The sequence below is a fragment of the Ananas comosus genome, linkage group 13 (genome assembly GCF_001540865.1).
Source record: "Ananas comosus cultivar F153 linkage group 13, ASM154086v1, whole genome shotgun sequence".
In the NCBI taxonomy this organism is placed as follows: Eukaryota; Viridiplantae; Streptophyta; class Magnoliopsida; order Poales; family Bromeliaceae; genus Ananas; species Ananas comosus.
The window spans coordinates 5156991-5177949 of record NC_033633.1 but is presented as its reverse complement, the minus strand read 5'-3'; the positions used below and the strand labels follow the sequence as shown (position 1 = coordinate 5177949).

The window sequence follows — 20959 nt, the reverse complement described above, 5'->3', positions numbered from 1 at the left end:
TATATATATATATATATATATATATATATATATATATATATATATATATATATATATATATATTGTAGATTATATATATAGAGCTAGGCTGCTAGTGCTACCAAGTTGTTTTCAATGATGTGGCTTTCAAATCGATGATCGACTCCGTTAGACTTGATCTACACTATTAAAAGTATTTGGAAACTAAATTTCATAATTTTTCGACATCATTTTGCTAGTAATCAAAAGCTCTCAAAATTGACAATTTTAATGATAGATGTGATGCTTTTGTGAATTTAACGGTGTAAAACAATCTAAATCTGATAAAATTTTTATACAATTTTTTTTTTCACTATTTAGAGTAAAATCAGTACATCTGATCCTTAATTTAAGCCTTTTATCATTATTTTTTATGAGATTTTTATTTTCAACCATTCATTTTTAGACTACTCATTTAATAGGTAAATGATGCTGAAAAATTATGAAATTTAATTTTCAAATACTTTCAATAATATAGTGAAAGATATGGATCCCAAGGATCTAAAAGGTAAATAACACCTAGAGGGGGGGTGAATAGGTGTAAACGGCAAAAACCAAACCTCTCGATGCGAATAAAAAAGATAGCGGAAAATAAAAAACAACACACCGAGATTTAACGTGGAAAAACTCCAATTCGGAGTGAAAAACCCACGGGACCGATCACACGAAGAAAATCCACTAAGAAAGCTTGAGTACAAGTGATTTAATCAAAATATATGACTCAATTTACCGAATTCTCGTTGTCGATTGTCTTCGCCGGTCCTCGATCGATAGGAATCCTCCAATCGACCCCACCGCAATTCCTTGCTGCGTCAACGCCTCAACTCCTCGAAACGTCCACCGAATCCTCAGCTTCACGCGAGATCCACGTGCCAAACCTCCTTCCGGAGCTCGTAGAATTGATGATTTGTGGTGATTAAGACTTAAAATACCATAAGTTATGAGGGTTTACCTTCTAATCAATCATCAACTTGATTCTCGAAGAAATTCTCGAGTTAAAACTTAAGAATCAAGTCGATGGTAGATTATGCGAAACTTGTTATATGAATAAAATCATAAGAACATGAAAATAAGTTTCTAGGGTTTTAGAAAGGTAGAAATTCTAAGCATACTCTCATATGATGACCCCCATGGCTTATTTATAGATTTAGAAGACTTAGAAGTGGACTAGGATTACAAAAAGTCTATTTTAAAAACTGGTGTCGTCCTCAGGGACCGGTCTTCTCGAGGAGACCGGTCTTTGGGAGACCGGTCTTTCGAGTGAGAGACCGGTCCCTCACTGCGTGACAAAAAACACAACGTTCGGGAACCGGTCTCTCATGCCAGAGACCGGTCCCTCGCTGCATGACAGAAAAACCCATGTTCGGGAACTGGTCTCACTTTCCAAAGACCGGTTGCCTCAACATTCTACGCAGTGAGGACCCTCGGGGTCCGGTCTCTCAACCCGGGGTCCGGTCTCTCAACCCGGGGACCCATAACACAGAAAAGTTCAGATTAAGTTTTTTAAAGCAATCTAAGTCTTCTGAACTTATTGTAATTAGAGACTCATCACAAATGATCTATTCTTCATATCTGAGGTGCCGAGCTTTCCGAATGAGCCTTTACTCTTCAAATTGAATCTTCTCTTCAAACCTCCGCGATCAACTCTTCAAGACTCCATTCGACTTTACGACATCTGCCAACCTAGAAAATCCTTAACATATAGATCAAGTCTAACGGAGCCGATCGTCGATTTGGAAGCCGCATCATTAAAAACAACTTGGTAGCAGGGAGGCCTCCCGTGCTACCGATAGTATACCAGCCTATATATATATAATGTAGAGCTACTATGCTATCAAAAGTATAGAAGATTTGATGCTTCTGATTTTTTGACCCTTGGATAAAAAATTGTATGGTTGGGATGATTGCAGTTCCCCCTAGGTTTGAGTGGTTCCTACAGGGTAATAGTATTAATCCAAAGGTTAGAAAATGATTAAAGGGACTGATCTAAGGGCCAAAAAGTCGGAAGCACCAGATCCTTTATACTTCTGATAGTACAATAGCTCTACTATATATATATATATATATATAAGTATTTAGAAACCAAATTTCATGTATTTTTTATATTATTCTCTTGTCTATCAAGTGTATACAAAATAAACGGCTGAAAATAAATATCCTTTAAAAAGTGATAATAGGAATCTTGTGATCAAGATCGAGAGTATAAATCTTGTTTTAAATAGTTTTAAAAATTTTCTAACCAAAATTTAATTGATTTGGATATATTTTTACACCGTTAAATAAGAAAATGCCTTATATCATCCATTAATATTAAAAAATTTGAAATCTTTTGATTACAATAATATCGAAAAGATTTAAAATTTGGTTTTAAATACTTTAAGTGATATAGATCATGTTCAACAGTGCCTATCATCGATTTGGAGGTTCCATCATCGAAAATAAATGGGTGACAACGGAACTCATTTGCTATTGATAACATTCTAGCTCATCTCTCTCTCTACATATATACATGTACGGGCAACGAAAAGGTGCGTCGTGTGAGGCCAAAAGTTAATTGGAATATACGGTGGCTAATTAATATACTGCGCCGGATGGCCATACAACGGCAAGGGAGAGGTTGCCTCACATGCGACGTCTGGATCGGAGTTGGCAGCGGAGCGGAGTTGCTCGACCAATTACCTGAGCTATTCGGATTCTTCGAAGCAACGGTACAAAAGATTTTGGTTAGAGTTTTCTATACTTTTCTAATTTAGTTTTTTCAATTTTACGAAAAGCTTTTTTGGTAATTTCTTAGAAGTTTGGTTGGAACAAGAAAAATGTGGGATTCATTATAAAGCGCTTGGTTTTTATCTGAAAAAGACATAAGGTGTAAGCATCTTCATATAGTGGAACACATGTCTCTTGCTCTCTCTATGAACATAGACAATTGTCGAACCACGTAAATTTTAATTTTTTTTTCTTTCCGCATTTATTTCTTTACCGTTTGTTCGATTTTCTCTATTCTTTCGTGCATCTTTATTGAAGGCGCATGACGGATGATCTTTCGAGTTCCCAACAAGTTGTTTACAATTTAGAGATAGAAGTAGATTGATGAAAAAGAATTATGTGTGTATTATTACATAGCTGTGCATGCATATCTAGGACGATAACAAGCATGATCAAACATCAAGCTTACTGGTAAGTGAAGGGCATCGCGAAGCCAAAAAGGAATGGTAATCTTTTACAGAAAAACACTTGGATAGAAAATGAGGTAGTTTTGCAATGAAGAAAAAGGGCAAGAAATGTCATCATCTATGATGTGAAAAAGATGTTGGACTAATAGACAACATTGATGCTAGTATAAATATAAAAATATGCTTACCTTGAAAAATTGTTTTTGGCTTGAAAAATCTGACGATATGGTATTTGATAAATAAAAACTAGGGATAATTGCCTAAATACCTTTCAAAACTTTAAAAATATCTTATTATTTTTATTTTTTTTCTTTTCAATATACCCCTCATATGTTTGTTCATTATTCCAAAATACTTTTGCAGTTACCACCCGTTAAATTAACTTGAGTTAAATATAAGTTAAATATCTAACAGAGTTAAAAAAAATAAATAAATTACCTATTTTGCCCTTAACTTAAGGGCAAATAAAAAATGTTGGTGACGGTAGTAGGGTATATTTGAAAAGATTAAAAATCAAAATACTTTTAACTTAAGGGCAAATAAAAAATGTCGGTGATAGTAGAAGGGTATATTTGAAAGGGCAAAATAGTAATTTCATAGAAATAACAGTTTGTTAACCGTTCATTAACAAAATTTAACTCGTATATTTGAAATAGGTTGGAACGCAAAAAAAATATTTTCAATATTAGCTTTCTAAGAGAGATAAATTAGAAAGTCGGAAACTTTTCAGAAGTATATATACAATTGCCCTATAAAAACTACTTAGAGTGACTAAATATAGAAGGTTACTTGTTCCTAACCAACAAAGAAAATATTACACGTGAAGTCTAGCTATAAAATGTTTATTATACGTCTCATAATAAAATACTTATTTACTAGTTATTTCGTAGCAAGCGGGGTCACGAAACTACAATATTGTATTTGAGCCAAGGATGTCAGAACAATTCATACTGTTTTAGATTGTTGGGCATGCCGGTTCTAAGATGAGAGGCATTACAAATATCTTTGCGGTGTTACTACAGGTGGAAAATAGCTAAAGTGAGATTGTTAATCTATGGGGAGCTCAAATTTTTACTGTATGGATGTTCAAACTTAGAGAAGCAAAGTTAAATACTTACCGTCCGTTCATAGAGCAAGTGGCAAAGGACTTGATGGTTGGTACCCGAGACTCAAGTTCGAATCCTAGTTGATTCACATTTCCAGCTAAGTTTATTTCTAAATGAAATAAACGAAGCAGGTAGCGTGCTATCTATCTCTCTCAAAAAAAAAATAGCAAAGTTAAATACTTATAAGAATTTAAAAAAAAGAAAGAGGAGCATTCCTTTTCATATTGTTTCTGATGCTAGGGATCCAACTTGATGTTTGGCAAATATAGTTGATTTTGATCTAGACTATTTGAGCTTTCTAGATTTTAAATTTAATAATTTTTTAACATCATTAACTATTTTTATCTTCAATTTATCTTAAAAAATAGGATAAATTTATCTTCAATTTTTATTATTTCTTTTATAAGTTAGAATAATAGAGATAAGATTATTGGGAGAGAGAGAGAGAGAGAGAGAGAGAGAGAGAGAGGAGTCTGTTGAACTATCTTATAAAATTTAAGGCATCTAATTATTAAAATTATAATTAGAAATTAAAAGTTTAGGCCCTGTTTGGAAACGAGCAAAAGGTCAGGAAGTCCCGTACATATTTAGCAGATTTATTCATAAAGAAAAAGAAGCTTTGAAAACTATAAATAGTTGGATAGCAAAATCAACAAAAGCAACGGGAGTGGGAGGAGAAATCCTCTTTGTAGCGAGAGAGAACAGAAGAAGCACCGTTCAAACCAGCCCCAATCAAATCAGAACCCAAAAACCCACCTCTCCTCTCCTCTCCTCTTTCAAAGATTCTGTTCCCTCAAAAGAGATCAAAAGGAGAGGTAGAGAAACGACGACCTTCTTTTCCTCTTCAACCTTTTGTGCCCCTTTTTCTTTTTTTAATTCTTTATTTTTAAGAAACTGAGGTCAATGATTTCTTCTTGAAGGTCCCATTTTGATGCCTGATTTCCTTCATCTCTTGAAGGGGTTTGTTTTCAGTCTTGTAGAAATTTATATTTTCTTCGCTTTGATTTTGAGGAAATGGTGATTTTGTGGTGAAATTAGGGTTTTGTGATCTTTGTGATCCTGTTTGCCGGTTGTTCTGTTTCTTTTGAGCTCACCCCACTTGATGAATTAGATGGATTTAGTATTCACGATTGTTGGGCTCTGCATGAATTAGGTCTTGTATGGAGGCTATAAGGGGAACAAGGAGTTTGCTGAAGTGCCCTTGTTTGCTATTGGGCTTTGCTTGAGAGTTTACAGTTCTATTGGTTGTTTCATCATCTTGAGTTGGTAGATTACTCAAATATCTATCATCCACTTGTCAGTAAGTTAAAATCTCCAAAAGTCGGCAGTTCGGTCGGAGAAGATCGTCTTTCGGTGACCTCCCTGAAACTGTTTGGTTAATTCTTCACAAGGTTGATAACTTTGCTTAGGGGGATAAGTTCAGTTTCCTCTAGTAGCAGCAGATCGGACTCTACCTGTGGTGATAATGGATGAAGGAGAAGTAGACCTTTCAACCCACCTTCTCTTGCCAAATCTGGAGACATCAACCGCGTTCGACGAGTTCTTGAGGAACACAACAACATGCACCCACACCCACACATGCAATCCTCCGGGCCCTGCGGCTACTACGCACACCCATACATGCTACCACACTCATACCCAAGTACTCTCCCCGAGCCCTGAAAAGGAAATGAGTGCAGAAGAGCAACAAGAGCTGAAGAAGACCCGGAAGCCATTAGGGAATCGAGAAGCCGTCCGCAAGTATAGGGAGAAGAAGAAGGCCCATGCGGCTTACTTGGAGGAGGAAGTCAAGAAACTGCGCCTCGTGAATCAACAGCTATTGAAAAGATTGCAGGGGCAAGCCGCGTTGGAGGCCGAGGTGGTTAGGTTGAGGAGCCTTTTGGTAGATTTTCGGGCCAAGATTGACGGTGAATTGGGTTCTTTCCCTTTTCAAAAAGAATGTGGTGCTTCTTCTGTTTCAAGGTGTAATAACGGTGCTGCACAATGCTTCCTGGGCGAGGGAGAAGTCGTGGGTTGGGAAGGAAGCTGTGGACCAGCAGTACTTAATTGTGGGAACAATGAAAATGGGGATTTTGGACGGAAATTGGATATTGGTGAAGCAGTGAACTCAATGGATGCCGTAGGGAGCTTGGTCTCATCTGCTTCGCAAGCTGAGTGAATTAGTCGGCTAAATTTGTGAGTGTTCAGTTCTTCAATCTCTTCTTCGCATCTTGAATAATATTTTGTCGTAGTCACCTTCTGAAACCTATAAAATAGTGTTAACTACACACAATGATCAGAATTTTGGACAATAGATTAGGGGCAACCGGGCAAAGATGATAAACCTATATATAAGCATACAAAGCTTATACTTTGCTGCAGGTCTCATGTTGCTGTAGTCTTGTCCATTCTTCTATGGTTGATGAACATAATATTTGTATGGCAGAGTGTATTTTAGCTGTTTCGGAAAGAAATTGTGTCACAGCAGTGTCACATTTCATGGTATGAGTTGTGAGCTGAGCTATGAGCAGATCCTTTTCGAGTTTCTTTTGTAAAAAATTGTACTTACTCTTTTGACAGTTTTCCTTGTCTTACTTCTGTTGTGTATAAAGATGTATAGTACTACGACTGCAAGTATTGAAACTTGTATTTCACATTTCGTCTCTCCCAATTTGTTTTGTATTTGAATAAGAGCTAGTCTCTTGAAAGACTTTTTTTTGTTTTCTTGGTATGGTCAGCTTTCGAAGATTTTTGGCTTATGATAGGATAATAGGTTACGACCTACAAGATTTATGTACTTGGACAATTGTCAAAGGTTTAGAAGCCGAATGTTTGCTCTTAAGTTTATAGATATCAGGGATAAAAGGTGTTTAGCTGAACTTTCAGAAACGGGATCTGCTGCTTACTTTTTTATCTCTCTAACAAATGGTGGTGTAACAAATCTTTCAAAATTCATCAAAGTTGTTTCACATACACATTTTGATGCCATTATGTTAGGAAACGACCGCACTCTGATACTCTCTTTTCTCCAAGTATTTCCTGATGTTAAGAATTATATTATGCTGATATAGGATTCAAACGGATTAAAGTGCTTGTGTAATAGAAACTAAGTTCTTGAACTGCCTTATTTATTGACCGAATGAACTAGAATAGGAAATAAATCCTACTTCAAGGAATTAGGAATAAAACAAGTTACTTGATAGTAGGGACTTTTTTAAAAAAATTGACTTTCACTACTTGAACTTTGAATCAGAGCAAGTCGATAGTTATCACTTATCCAATGCATTCTAACGCCACTCAAAATCCTTTTCTTCCTTGCATGTACCGTACATTTCTCCGACATTACCCAGCATACTTTGTTCCGTGGATATATCGCATATTTTGTTTTAGTTTTGTTTACAAAAAGTGTCTTGATATTTTGCTGTCTTTACATAGTGGTTGATCTTTTATTTTATTTTATTTTCTGAAGGATAAAGTCCGAAGGCAATTCATTAAAGGCTAGAGCTTAATTACTATATATTGAAGTATGAGAAAATCATCGTCACCTACTTTTTGCACATACACATAATAATCACAATTAGATCTTGTGTACTATGATTATTCATAAAAGAGTCAAATCTCTTATATCGTACTCTAGGTGCTTGTTTTAGGCTATAGAGACTTCTTTTTAGCCGATGAATCATATACTCTATACCATTGACTTAAAAACCTTCCGATTGTTTAATGTATATCTTCTCCTCCAAGCTTCCATGAAGAATGCTGTTTTTATATTTATTTGCTCGACCTCCAAGTCCATACAAGTGCTAAGCTTGAAAGGAGTCGAATAGATGACATTTTCACCACTGAAGAGGAGATTTCATCAAAGTAAATATCTTTTTTTTTTTTGTTCAAAATTCTTCACAACCAATCTTGCTTTGTATCTTGATTTGTTCATTATTCTCCTCATTCTTCAATCTAGCATCCATTTATTTTTTAGTACTTTCTTTCTTTTTGGCAAAAGTACCAAATCATAGGTGCTCCTTTTGTATTGCTTCCAATTATCTCTATTTATCTTCACTAAGAAAGGCCTCATCAAAGCTTAAGTTCTATCGCATCAGTAGAGTATATTTAATTGGTGAATATCTCGTTGATGGTTGCGTATATTTAATTGGAGAATATCTCGTTGATGGTTGCCATTCCCTTGAAGCACTACTATCATCAACACTAGTGAAAACCCCGCGTTTCGCTGCGGGTAAGTAGATTACGATAAATTTAAATAAACTAACAGTAAAAACATATAATATAACTGTAGTATTAAATGTAGTCCTTTATATGGTAAGTAGATTGCGAAAAATTTGCATAAACTGACAGTACAATTGAAGAGTAAAATATAATATTAAATGTAATCCTTCACATCTTGTCTTCATTTGTGGAGGGAGCTTCAGTGAAACTGAAAATGAAAGTGAACAATTTAGTTATATATAATGATTAATGAATATTTGAGACGGTAAGAAATCAGATGACATTAGATCTTGCAAATTCGTTGTTTTAGCAGGCTGGATTTCATTTAAATTCACCGACAAGTCCTGGAGGAGCTTGTGAATAAAAAGTGTGTATAATAGAATTGAGCTAGATACTTTACAAGTATCACTCCCATGGTGCTATTAGGTTTTTAGCCATTGGACTACTTCTTGATTACTAATAGCCCTTAGATCAATATTATTCCACTACCCACCTACTCACATCATTCTCAACCTCACATATTTCCATCCAATGGCCTAAAAACTCAAAAACACCACCCCCATGGTGCTTTGAGAGTATTCTAACTCAACTTTGTATGTATATATATATATATGATATATTATATATATATATATATAATATATATATATATATATATAATATATATATATATATAGAGTTTTTGAGATATATCGGTAATAAACGAGCCGTTTTACTACCTATTTGTTTTTCGATGATAGAGCTTCCAAATGACGATCGGCTCCGTTGAACATGATCTATACCACTGAAGTGTTAGAAATTAAATTTCAAATCTTTTCGACTCATTTGCCTAATGATCAAAGGGTTTCAAAATTTGTAATTTTATATGGTCGATAAGAGGCATTTTCTCGTTTAACGGCGTAAAGATATCCAAATCAATTGAATTTTTGTTAGAAAATTCTTTAAACTATTTAAACAAGATCTTATACTTTGATCTTCTGATTACAAGATCCTATCATTATTTTTTAAAGAATATTCATTTTCAGCCATTCGATTTCTGTTCACTTGATGGATAAAAGAACAATATCGAAAGTGCGTTGAAATTTGATTTTAGATAGTTTAAATGATTTAGTCATATTTAACGCGAGCCGATTCATCAATTTGGAAGCTCTATCATCTAAAACAAATCGGTAGTAAAATGGTCGTTACTATCGATAGTATTCTAGCTCAACTCTATATATATATATATATAGAGAGAGAGAGAGAGAGAGAGAGAGAGAGAGAGAGAGAGAGAGAGAGAGAGAGATAGGGCTACTATACTCTTATGAGTATAGAGCCCTTCTTACTCCTAAGTTATTTTCGATGGAGTTTCCAAATCGACGATCAACTCCGTTAACTATAATCTAGCGTATTTGAAACTTCTAGAAAATAAATTTCGTAATTTTTCGAAGTCATAACAAAGTCCATCAAGTAGACATAAAATGAACGGTCAAAATTGAACGACGTTCTAAAAATGGATGGTCGGATTCTTCAATTTAAAATCGGAGTTATTGATCTTTATCTAGGTAGTGAAAAGAATTTTCTATTAAAAATTCAACCGATTCCGATTCTTTTACACCGTTAAACTACCAAGTATCCCATATCGGCCGTTAAAAATTGTCAACTTTGGGACCTTTTGATCGTAAGGTAAACGATGTCAAAAAATTATAAAATTTAATTTCTAAAAGTTTTAAATGTCCTAGATAATGTTTAACGGTGTGGATCGTCGATTCGGAAACTCTATCATCAAAAATAACTTATGAGTACGAAAGCGATCGTACTCATAAGAGTATAGTAGCCGAACTATATATCTATATATATAGGCTGGGGCTATTATACTCTTTTGAGTATAGACCCTCTTGTACTTTTAAATTTTTAACTGTTGATTGATGGAATGTGTGGTTAGGATGATGGTGGTCCCCACTTAGAATGATAGTGGTTCCCTAGATTTTATATATATATATATATATATATTGTGTTAAAGTGTGTGTGTACGCAAGTGCGCGCGCACGCGCGCATAATATGTTTAATATAATACAAATCAAATATAGGAATATTACCTTGACTAAATAGCTTGTGCTTGGTGATGCCTCGGTAAATAATTTCTTTGCGATTTTTTTTTTAGAAGTAGGAGAATGCAGTTCTTGTTCACATTTGATTAATAAATTTTCAGTTGTATGGGTCTTCCTCTTTGCATCGAAGTGCATAATAATGAGTACTTTAAAAGAAGGAGCATTTGTTTTAAACCTCTATACATCAGGTACCATCTGAAAAGTATACTCTATGTCCAATAATTACTTTAATTACAAGAGGAAGAGTAAATTTATTTGAACCAGGCGAACTAGTTAGGTTTTGAGTTGGAATATAAATCAAATCTTGCGCCAATCTTCTGAAAATAGTAAAATTTGCATACCACTATCATCTTCAACAATAGTGTTTAATTTGTACCTGTTTAATAATAAATTGAATTAAAACTTTTTTTGAAGAGGTAGAAACAGAACAATTAAGTTTATTTTAAAAAAACAATAAAACATTTGTTTAAAAACAAAATATATACCATGGTGTAGGAGATTGATCATTTTTGTCACAATTGGAACACCAAAAAGCATTATCAAATATTTTGATAGCTAATTTACAATTATAGCAGGCTTTATACTACCAACCAAATAATGTATTAATTTCAGCAATTTTAACCTCACAGGTAAACTTCATATTATGTTTGATAGAACAGATAGAATGTCTGAACCACTTAATAATTTTCAAGTCTAATTTGAAGCTTTTAGTAGGCAAAATTCATATTTAGTAACAACTTGAATGTATAAGGAAAATAGGACCCCAAACCAAAGGCAAAAAATACCGAAGTCCATTCCAAAGAAAAAAAAAAAGGAAAAACAAAGAAAGGTAACAGGAACTGAAAACCCAGAAAAAGAGAAAGAAAAATTCGAGAAAAGAAAAAGTAAAATATTGAAAATTAAACATACAATCAAAGCAAGAACAGAATGGTCATAAAAAAATAGTGAGGCTCAGGAACAGTATAGCAAGACAACTTTCTTTGGGCAATTTCCATCGGCGTTTAAATAGCCATGGCTGAGATGAGCCATATGTCGAAAGTACACTCACAAAAAAGGCAACACAACAGTATCAATATAACAGAGTTTTTTTTTTTAGGAAAAGGTAGCACGCTACCCACTTCATTCATTAAAGGTATGAATTAAGCTACAGAAGTGAGGCAGCCTGGGCCTCGAGGAAAAAAAAAAAAAAAACCACTAGCACTAGGTGAAGCACTGAGGATCTACTTTGTAGGTATAAGATATTCCCAATCTTTCAACAGCAGCTTGAGTCTAAGAGCTACTTGTACTGGGTCAGGCGGGATCTTCCTAAAGTCAACTCGTTTCTGACCTTCCAGATGACCAACCAGTTGCCTACTAGATCAGTTAGGCTGCTTTTAGAATTGTGTAATCCTTTTATACTCGACCACCTGTCCCAGAAGGAATAAACGTCGTCCCCCAAGTCCCTAGATTGAACCCCCTCCACACCCATTACTAAAACAAACTTGGTGAAAACGCACTGTGTAAACAAATGGTCGGCCGTTTCCTCGTTTGCCCTACATAACACACAAGCTGTGTCTCCAGTCTACCCTTGCGTCACAAGATTATCGGCTGTAAGGGTCCTCTTCTTGAGGATGAGTCAACAGAACACTTTTACTTTTAGGGGGATTCCGAGAGGCCAAATCTTGTTTGCGCGTGCATCCCTCGTGCCCCTGTCGGTCAACGCTCTTTAGGCTGATCTTACCGAAAAACTCCCGTCGCTACTCCATCGCCAAAGTAACCTATCTGGTCCATGCTGGACTTGAAACCAGATACTCTTTCCTTAAGTTCTGCAAGACTAGAGCTCGTACCCTGCGTAAGATATGGATCATTATCTAGAATTCTAAACCAATTCCAACTGTCTATCGCAAGACAATCGCTAACTTTTAGGTTTTTACACGCCATCATGTGATAGACCTTTGGAAACAACAGTTGCAAGATGGTTTCCCCAGACCACCAATCCGACCAGAAATCGATAGACCTCCCGTTACGTAACTTGTAGGAAGTTCCCGATTTGTAGATGGCTTTGAGGGTTAGGACTCCCTTCTACCAGAATGAGAAGGGTCTAAATGAAAGTCCCTCTATCAATGGTTTTCGTCGTCGGTAATATAAAGCACGAATAATCTTGTTCCATTGCAGTTGAGGTGCCGTGTGGAATTTCCACCACCATTTAGTCAGAAGAGCTTGGTTCATAGTGGTTACATCCAAGATGCCTAGCCCGATTTCTTTCTTACTCTTGCAAAGATTCTTCCAAGCCATTAAGCATCCTTTGCCAGGGGAGATAGTATTGCCATTCCAGAAAAAGTCTCTACGTAGTGCTTCGATGCGTTTGATCACCCATTTAGGGGCTTTAAAAATTAATAAGTACAGGGGTAGGTTGGTTAGAACTGCGTTTACCAGAATAAGTCTACCCCCTCTAGAGAGAAGTTTAGCCTACCATCCATCGATTTTACGTTGTAATTTCTAGATGATCCCCCTCTATGCCTCCTTTGAGAGGGGTTTCGAGAGAGTGGTAGGCCAAGATATTTCGTTGGGAAAGTTCCAACTCTGCACCCAAGTAAGTTCGCTAGTCTTGTCGCTTTTCCCTCTGTCTGTCCAAGGTAGTATAGTTCTGACTTTTCTCTATTAATTTTCATACCAGAAGCCCATTCAAAGAGATGAATCTGAGGTTTTTCAAGTACCTTCTTCTTGCCTCACAGAAGAAAAATGTGTCATCCGCGAATTGGATTAGGGTAGCCTTACTCGTGCCGAACGAACCAATGCCAATGATAAGATTATTAGAGATAGCCTCGATAATCATTCGGGCCAGACACTCGGCCACCAACAAGAAGAGGAGAGGAGATAACGGGTCCCCCTGTTGAACTCCTCTTCTGGTCTTAATCCAATTAGTCGCCTTACCGTAATTAGTAAAGCTACTTTTGCGTGGCACACACAAAGTTCGATCCATCCACACCATTTGTCGTCAAAGCCCCACCAACGTAGAGAACGAAATAGAAAGGGCCAATAGATCCTATCAAAAGCTTTTTCGAAGTCCACCTTGACACTGACCCCCTCGATTGCCTTTTTGATACCCCATCCGATTAGTTCGGATACCGCTACATATGCGTCAGAGATGTTCCTCCCTTTAAAAAACGTTGACTGAGATGGGGAGATCAGATCGTTCAAAACCAGTTGTAGTCAATTGGCTAAAACCTTTGATAAGATCTTTTGAATCCCATTTAGTAGGCTTATGGGTCGAAAATCGTTGGCCCGCTCAGCCCCCTCTTTCTTAGGAATAAGACAGATGTAAGTGTAGTCAATGGGGGCAGTTGAAAGCCTCCCCTCATACATCTCCTGGAAAAGGTTAAAGAGATCATCCTTAAGGGTGTCCCAGAAAATTTGGTAGAATCTTAGCGGAAAACCATCAGGTCCTGGCGCCTTGTCGCTCCCTAGTTGAAAGACCGCTTTCTTTATTTCGTCGATGCTTAAGGGTTCGGTAAGCTACGTGAGACTAGGGGCCGAAACACGATTTGAAAAAAATAGACCACTCCACTCCCCAAATGAAGTTGAGGCCGTCTTGCCCAGTGCGAATCATTGAAAGTGTGGTAGAAATACTTCTTTTTATCCTCCTCAGACTGGTACACAACACCATACTCGGCCATCGTGCCTATCCTGTTTGCTCTTCGTCTGGCGTTAGCTATAGAATGGAAAATTTTCGTGTTGCCATCGCCCTCACTTAACCAATGTTGTTTGGCCCGAATTCTCCATAGCGATACTTCATCATTTAAAGCCCCTCTTAATTTCACTTTGAGCTCCTCTCTTTTTGTCGGACATTCCGATGTCGCCAAGTTCTTCTTTGTTGTCAATTTTCTGTATTTCTCTCATTAGATGGTTCTTTAATCCTCTGATGCTGTGGAACTCGTTGGCACACCACTCTTTGTTCCTTAGATGACAGTGTCTAAACTTCGCAGTGAAAGTTAACACAGCGGACTTTTCCTTGGCACCCTCCTTCCACCAACCCGATAGTTTGGAGATGAACCCGATAGATTGAGCTTCGGACAAGTTTCACATAGTCAAAGGTATTTTTCACCTTTTTACATGTGTAGTTTTCGAAAATTTTCTAAGTTGTCGTTTTGAAGTTTTTAACCCTTTAGAATTTTTCTTAGGGTGCTAGAAGCTTAGGAGACAACTTCGTTCGAATGAACGAAAGGGTTCGAAGTGCTTCCTGTGGGTTTGACCTCACCGAAATGGGTGAACTCCTCCTATGTCTTCCTTATGGTTTTAGGACATATTTAGATGCTTATTCATGCTTAATATGACATACTAGAAATTATGTAAACATAATATGTACATGTTATATATAGTGAAAATTTATGCTCTATGTAGTAAAGGCATACATGTGGATTTGGGCACTAAATGACACTACTTGATGTTTCTCTCTTATGCAACCATAGTAAGCATGTTAGAGGATGAATAATGTTATAACTCATTGGGGGGTACCTAATGAATGGGTTAAGTAAGTAGATAACTTACATGATGACAATAGTAAACTTGTTATAGACAAGGTGATTGGAACTAGCATTATTTGCATTATGACATTAAGATATAGAGCATGACAAGGTCATCTTGAAGCTAAGCTTGGTGCATTTAACCTAGTTGAACAACTAGAAATGGACATGTGACAGTATGACTTGGTGCACTTAACCTAGTTAATTCACTAGTATTGGCCATTGTGACATTATATTCGATCTAGGGATCGATAGTTATATTCCATATTCTAGACATGAGGTAAAGTGGATTTAAAGCCCTTGGGGCGAAACCTAATAGAGAGGATTGCATGCAATACTAGTGGAATTAATTATGTGCATTATGATACTTTTACTCCATATAGTGGGGATGTTAGCGGGAAGACATATGCATGACTTATATTGCAGTACTCGTGGTCATATCATAATTCATTTGCATGATGGTTTATTTCTCCATGTAGTGAAGGCATTCGTAGAAAGGTATATGTAACATACCACATCCCCTCGTAAATCGTGCCGAGTTCCGTCAAAATGAGCGGAACGCGGAATTGAACGAGTTTGAGTGGACCCTAAGCACATTAGAGCCCATAAGTGGAGCTAGAAGGGACCCGAGAGAGTAAATATGGAAATCTGGCTAAGTCCCAAATTTTGTGCTCTCGGGGACCGGTCCCTGAAGGAGAGACCGGTCCCCGTACGCGTAGCCTGCCAGGAAGTCCTGAGGCAACCGGTCCCGGGTGGTGAGACCGGTCCTCGGGAGACCGGTCCCTGACGGGCAGACCGGTCCCTCGCTGCGCAACAGCTGAGAGACTCAAAATTTGGCTAAGTCCTAGAAACCCCCCCGTTCGGGAACCGGTCCCTGGTCGGGGAGACCGGTCCCCGAAGGCGAAAAATGCCCAGTCTGGGCAGTTCAAGAGGAAACAAGTGGAGGGGCTTAAGTGCAATTGTTACAACACTATAGATGGCCCAACCCCTCTCTCCCACAGCCATTCTCCTCCTCCTCTCTTATTTCCTCACTTTCTCTCTCTAGAATCCTTCTAGGGCTTGGAGAAGAAGAAGAAGAACTTGAGGAAGAAGGTGGATTTGATGCTTTGGAGGTTCTAGGAGCTCTCCAACAAGAAGAATCTTGGTGGAGCTTGGACTAGAGGTAAGTTTTGTAGGTTTTTCCTCTAGGGTTTGGATTTTGGCTTAGGGATTTGGAGGCTTGTGCTCCTTAGAGGCTTTAGGGGCTCTTTTGAGCCATGAATACCATGGTACCCATGAGAGCTCAAGGTGCTCTCATGGTGAATCCTTGGAAATGGTGTTTGGAGCCCTAGGGTTGGTACCAAAGGTCTAGAAACCTTATTAGAGTGCTTCTTAGATGATTCTAAGCTATCGTTTGCTTAGGATTGAGATCGATTCATGGGAAAATCCTAAATGACAATATTAGGGCTTGGAATTGGGGCTTTTGCCCTAGGATTTTTTGGGGACAAATTGACCCCGTAGAAACCTAATTGGGGGCGTCCTAAACGCGCGGGACAACTTCATTTAACATTTCGAAAATGATAGAGTATAGTTCATGCACAAAAAGGCCTAATATGGCACTATTTTGATTATAGGGCGCGGAATCGGCTTTCGTAAAGTGCGGGGGCCTTCGTAATCTACACCCACACAACCAATAGAGGTGGGGGGTGCACGCCGGAATCGTTGGATTCCTATATACTAGTTTCTCTATTTTGATTATGTTTTATTATACCATTATGCATAGTAGGGAGTTAATGTGGAACTTGTTATACTATTTATATGCTTTAAGTTAGTTGAATTAGAGAATGATAAACCAAAATGGCATGTTGATGGACCAGCAAGGTTGATGTGATGTGATTATGACTTGACAATAGAAACAAGGGGACATGGGACATTAGAATACAAGATTTGATTTGACGAGATGAACCTTTGATAGAGATTTAACGTTTTTGAATGTCGGAAGTAAAGCCTTGTGAAGTGGAAGATTGAAATTAGGTAGGACTATCGTGACTTGGCATCTTGGCTAGAGTGGCTATGAGGTCTAGTTGAGGATTAGATCTGTACTAATTTGTCTTGGTTTGAGGTAGGTCCCGCTCCCCTCGAGGGTGCGTCGGATTTGGTCACCTGGGCGTGGTAATAAGTCCAGTTGCCCGGATCCTAGGGAGTTCTGGTCTCCGTTTAATGATTTTGGGTTGTGGTATTGGGAACAGGTTAATCGGAGATTGAGGTAAGAGCCAGTTTGATTATGATTTGAGCATAATGCATTGTCATGTTGTACCATTAAATTAAATATGTCTACTGACTTTTTTCTGCAGGATAGTATTAGTTGCATTAGTAGTGTTATTTTCCTCTTTGAAATACTTAGCCTTTGGATGGACCCTAGTGGGTAAGTCAGCCGAGGAATCTGATGCCGAGCCTTGACTTAGTTGTGTTTCAACAACATAACCTAATGGGTTCCTAGCTTGACGGAGGCGGCGGAAGAGACGAGGAAGGGATTGGGCGTAGATAGCGGCCGGGATTTTTAATTTATGTATTATTCCTTTTGTGAAATTTGTTCAGCTTTAATTTTTTTTTTTGTTGATTGATTTAGGAATTAAAGTGTAACATAAGTATTTTGGGTGGATGACTAAATGTAAGATTATTGATGGAACTTTGAATGGATGTAATGTTTTTACTGGATTTGGTTTAAATGAAATCATATATATGTGGGATGTATATTTAGCTTGAGCATTTTCGATATCGTTGTTGTCCCCCCCGTGCTGTGAACTTGTATTATTGCTTATTTACTTGTGATTTGTATTTATAGAGGGATTAGAGCTTGGGTAAGGGAGGCTCTGTCGTTTCGGTTCGTTATCTGACCCGAACCGAACAAATTGCGCCGGGATTGAGGGTGACTACATATCATAGTATCAGAGCCGAAGTGAAAGCAATTCTAGAATGAACCTAGAACATAGTTGGGGACCTAAGATTAGGAACGCTTGAGTGAGAATTGGTTTTATGCTGAAAGCGAGTGAGTTGGGTTCGATGTAACACTTCTCTGAAAGAAGTAGGAGGGACTATGGAGGTCTTAATTATTGTACTACTTGCAGGGACTTGTGGGGCGGCGACCATAACACCGAAAGTGGAAATATTAGGTTGTGCTTTCGCTTATTGGTGGTAGTACTTGGAACGTGTAGGAGTCAGTGGCGGAGTGTAATGTGAGGGGTATGCGGCAGCAGGAGGCGATGGCAACAAGGGAGTACCGACGAAGTAACAACCCGGGAGTCTGGGAGCAGACGGCGTCGGGTCGGAACCGAATGTACGCAAGCTTGCGAGCCCAAGTAGCGCTTTGAACGGGCTAGCGGACAACAGAGGAGCAGAGTTGCTCTTAAGACGCTCCAGAAGATGGATGGGCAACAGGCGGTTGTGGCCCGCGGTGTGTGTGATGTGTGGTGCGGTGCGATACACCACGGCTGCCACCTGTTAGCAACCTGTGTGTGGTGGGTTGTGTGTGTTGAGGCGTGTGAGGGGCTCCGGTGACGCTTTCCTCCCGCGCATGTCGGCTTTCGTTTCATATTGTGTATTGTGCCTTGAGGCGAAGCAGGAGGTACGCGTTGCGGCGGTTGACGGCTTCAATCGGTTCAACCCTCCAACTTCAACCCCCTGACTTGAAGGAATCTGGGATGAAGGAAGGAGAGTTGTCGCGGTGTTTATTTTGGGGTTTTGTTCGTGAGAATCTACACCTCCTAGAGGTAAATCCATGTGTGCCGGTCATTGTTTTGATGTGTCAGTCGGTTGTGTTGGTGCGGAGCTAGTTGGAGAGAGTGTTTGGCTCGATTAGGACCGCTTATTATGTTGGTGTGGAGAAGGGTTTCGGGGATGCGGCTTATGGGACTTTTCCGAGAGAAAAGTAATCAAGGGGATTTTCGAAAAGTGAGGCAAGGAAGATCGATCATGTGCAGGGCAGTATGAAGAGGTTCACGCACTATGATTAACTGCTTACGGACTTGGTCCATGCGGATAGGGACGAGGGAGGTGTTTTGAGCGGGTGGACCCGAGATTTCAAGTTATTTATCTTTCGCTGAAACTATGAGTAAGGTCTCATCGGCAGCTTTGGGTGAGCGCGGGATGCAATCGCGGTGATTGGAGCGCGAGACCTTTGAGAGAGAAAGGTGAAAGGGATAGCCTAGAAGCGCGGATAGATGGACGCGGAGGCATCGGTTCTGGAACACCACCAGTGCAAACGTCACAATGGGGAGGTAGGAGTCAACCGGGGTCAGATTATTACCGTGTCGTTATGCGGCGGGAGAGCAATAGAGGCCGCTGTCCACAGGAAGGCGGTGTTACAGTGTGGCAACAGGGGGACAGTGAGTCGAGAGTGCGCGGCGGGGCTGTCCGCGGTCATTCATGCGTCAGTACATACAGCAGCACAGCTGGCGGAGCGGATGCAACCGCGAAATGTGGACGATTCCGCGACGTCAATGCAGGCTTCTCGGCACTAGTGGGCCGCGGGGGGTGTTTTATTGCACTCAGTTGGAGGGAGACAATCATCGTTTCGACGACGTACTGGCACGGTATTATTCTGATCAAAGGCATGAGGCTAAGCCTATTGATACGGGTGATCATATTATTCATTATGTTCTTTGCAGACTATATATATAGAGATTCACTCATAATGAGGATATTGGTCGGCGTGAACATCCTGGATTTATCGATCGAGTTTAGTATGAGTCTTGACTGCCATTTGCTTAAATTAGTCGATTGGATTATTGCGATGACTCTAGTGTTGAGAAATGTGGGGATTCGAGTATATTGGGGATCAATGCTCTCAAGTATTATGATGTTATGATGTGAAGAAGGGTGATGTTTGTGAACCACCAAGAGGATTTTGTCTTATCTGGGAATGCAAGGGCAAGCGATTTGCAAGCCACTTATATCGACGGTGAGCTGCCGGAAAAGATGATCATGCAGGCTGTAAGAGCTCTTGGCGCCATCGTAGACTCTCGATAAGAGTACCGGAATTGGAGAGTATGTGAGTTGTGCGGGGGTTCCGGATGTATTCCGGAGTTACGATTGCCCCGATCGAAGTCCGAGTTGTGATCTGATTTGATTCCCGGCGGGGCGGCGCAATTTCGAGCTCGGACAGAATGGCACGTGGAGTTAAGGGAATTGAAGCTCAGTTACAAATTGCTCTATAGGCTTCGTATGGACGGCGTGTCCGTTGGGAGCTCGGTGCCTATTTGTTAATAGAAAGACGGCACGCTTCGACTGCCATGCGTTGATAATATCGCGGAGTTGAACCAATGACGATCCAAGAAAATACCTATTGCCAAGGAATTGATGACCTGTATCGATCAGTTCAAAGGTCAAGTATACTTGAATATTGATTACATCGGCAGGTATCATCAGTTTGAGATACGCAACAGCGGTGACAAAGTAGTACGTACTGCGGTATGGGCCATTATGAGTTACCGTGATGCAGTTGGGCTTATAAATGCGCAGCAGCATTCATGGATTAATGAATAGAGTTTCCGTCGCTATTGACGGATGCGTAGTGGTATTCTTGCACGTTTGGTATTTCTCGAGCGAGAGAACACGAAGAGCATTTTAAGATGGTTGGAGATACTCCGAGAAGCTTTAGAAAAGTGAGAAAATTGCGGTTTTGGCTTTCGGAGGTTACTTTTTTAGCCAGTTAGTGTACGAGAGTGCATCTGGTTGGACCAAGAAAGTTTGAGCGATTAAAGATTTGCTCGCCGACGAGTGTAGCGAATTGTAGTCATTGACTTGGGTATTTATCGGCGTGTTCGTGAGGTGCTAGGATACGATCACTAACGAGCCTTAACGCATAATGGGGGAAGTTTGTGTTGAGCACG

General features: G+C 39.0%; 1 protein-coding gene across 2 annotated transcripts; it reads left to right on the top strand.

The window, feature by feature from the left end:
- LOC109719056 (basic leucine zipper 23-like) lies at positions 4920–7001 on the top strand. 2 transcript variants are annotated; one of them, XM_020245564.1, is made up of 2 exons: positions 4920–5112; positions 5451–7001. In XM_020245564.1, exon 2 carries the CDS (start codon positions 5763–5765, stop codon positions 6453–6455), a length of 693 nt encoding a protein of 230 aa, XP_020101153.1. In that variant the 5' UTR covers positions 4920–5112; positions 5451–5762; the 3' UTR covers positions 6456–7001. The 2 variants fall into 2 exon arrangements, with proteins under 2 accessions (XP_020101153.1, XP_020101152.1); XM_020245563.1 differs by having other exon boundaries at positions 5218–7001.

Bases quoted from the DNA above. Each gene is read 5' to 3' on its own strand.
- LOC109719056 (XM_020245564.1), top strand. From the start codon at position 5,763: ATGGATGAAGGAGAAGTAGACCTTTCAACCCACCTTCTCTTGCCAAAT.